We start from the raw sequence: 1,152 nt of genomic DNA on the forward strand, positions 1-1,152 counted from the left end.
ACCTACATTCTGCTACAGATCAAGCAGTATCTAGCATATGCATATCCTAGCACATTCTTCGAAGGGACACTTGATGTTCTAGGGGCTTGTTGAGTTGTTGAAGGCGCGGAGGAAAATTGAAATGATTCGATTGCTATCGTTAAAATGTTCTAGCCAAAGTTCACTGTGCAATACTCAAGCGGCGGTGTCGCGGGTGTGGGTGCGGGTGCGGCAAGCTTCCGCCTCCTACCGACCACACACACTCGACGACGCGACATCATTCGTTAGGTCGATATTGTTACTACATTTCCCCCCTGATGTCGCTTTGGTCTAGCGCGTCTTCTTGCGTAGGTCTTGGACAAGCTTCTTGAAATGCGCGGCGTGCTAGATTGTTCGCTCCAACTCCCATGTTGCTTTATACTCTGGCAATCCATGCCACTAGACATGGTATTTCTTTTTGCGATTGAATTGCCGTTTCTTCATCAGCGCCTCTACGATAAAAAGCTCAATTCCTTTGTTGTCCAGGCAGGACATGAGGAGTAGCCTTTGGAATCGGACGGCTTTGGCAGTGGCGCTTCAACCGTCAACGTAGAAGACTAAATGCAGACGCCGCCTTGACGCTGATAGGGCCAACCGCATCGCACTTGAGTTGATTACTTCCCGTCACTTTGAAGGGACTAATGTATCGTGGTACGAATTTTGACCTTTTTCGCTTGTCGCTTGTGTAACGCATGCACAACTAGTCGCTGTGCGTGCGTTAACGTAATTTCGCGTGTAGCTAGCATGACGCTGTCGCCGACTTTAAATTGCTCTTCGGCTCTCTTACGAACAGGGAGACCTGTGATCCAGTCGATGGAATGTGTATGCCAGCATCCGTCAGGAGACTTGATTGGGAACTTTCGACCATTGGCTTTGGCACTACTCGACATATGGCGTGCACACGTTTCGCATGTTGCGACGTACAACTTGACATCTTCGTCCATTCGGTTCCAATACTGGGAAAGTGGGAATGCAACGCCCACCAAAGAAAATTGTTTGTCACACAAATATATGTCCAATCAAATGATTTTTCAAAATGGCTATCATTCATTGGCGGAATTTTTATTGCGCGCGCCGCGCGCTTTTCAAACAATATTTCTCTGGTTTGGACTCTCTGTGCAGACCACAACCACA

The 1,152-nt window shown here is 47.9% G+C and overlaps 1 protein-coding gene across 1 annotated transcript; it reads right to left on the minus strand.

The window, feature by feature from the left end:
- Positions 1 to 309: 309 nt before the first annotated feature.
- Positions 310 to 513, minus strand: H310_15033 (hypothetical protein; the record flags this gene model as incomplete). The annotated part of the gene is made up of 2 exons (XM_008883013.1): positions 310 to 363; positions 424 to 513. 2 exons carry the CDS (start codon positions 511 to 513, stop codon positions 310 to 312), a joined length of 144 nt encoding a protein of 47 aa, XP_008881235.1.
- Positions 514 to 1,152: the final 639 nt, after the last annotated feature.

The sequence above is a fragment of the Aphanomyces invadans genome (genome assembly GCF_000520115.1).
Source record: "Aphanomyces invadans strain NJM9701 unplaced genomic scaffold supercont1.137, whole genome shotgun sequence".
NCBI lineage: Eukaryota > Oomycota > Saprolegniomycetes > Saprolegniales > Verrucalvaceae > Aphanomyces > Aphanomyces invadans.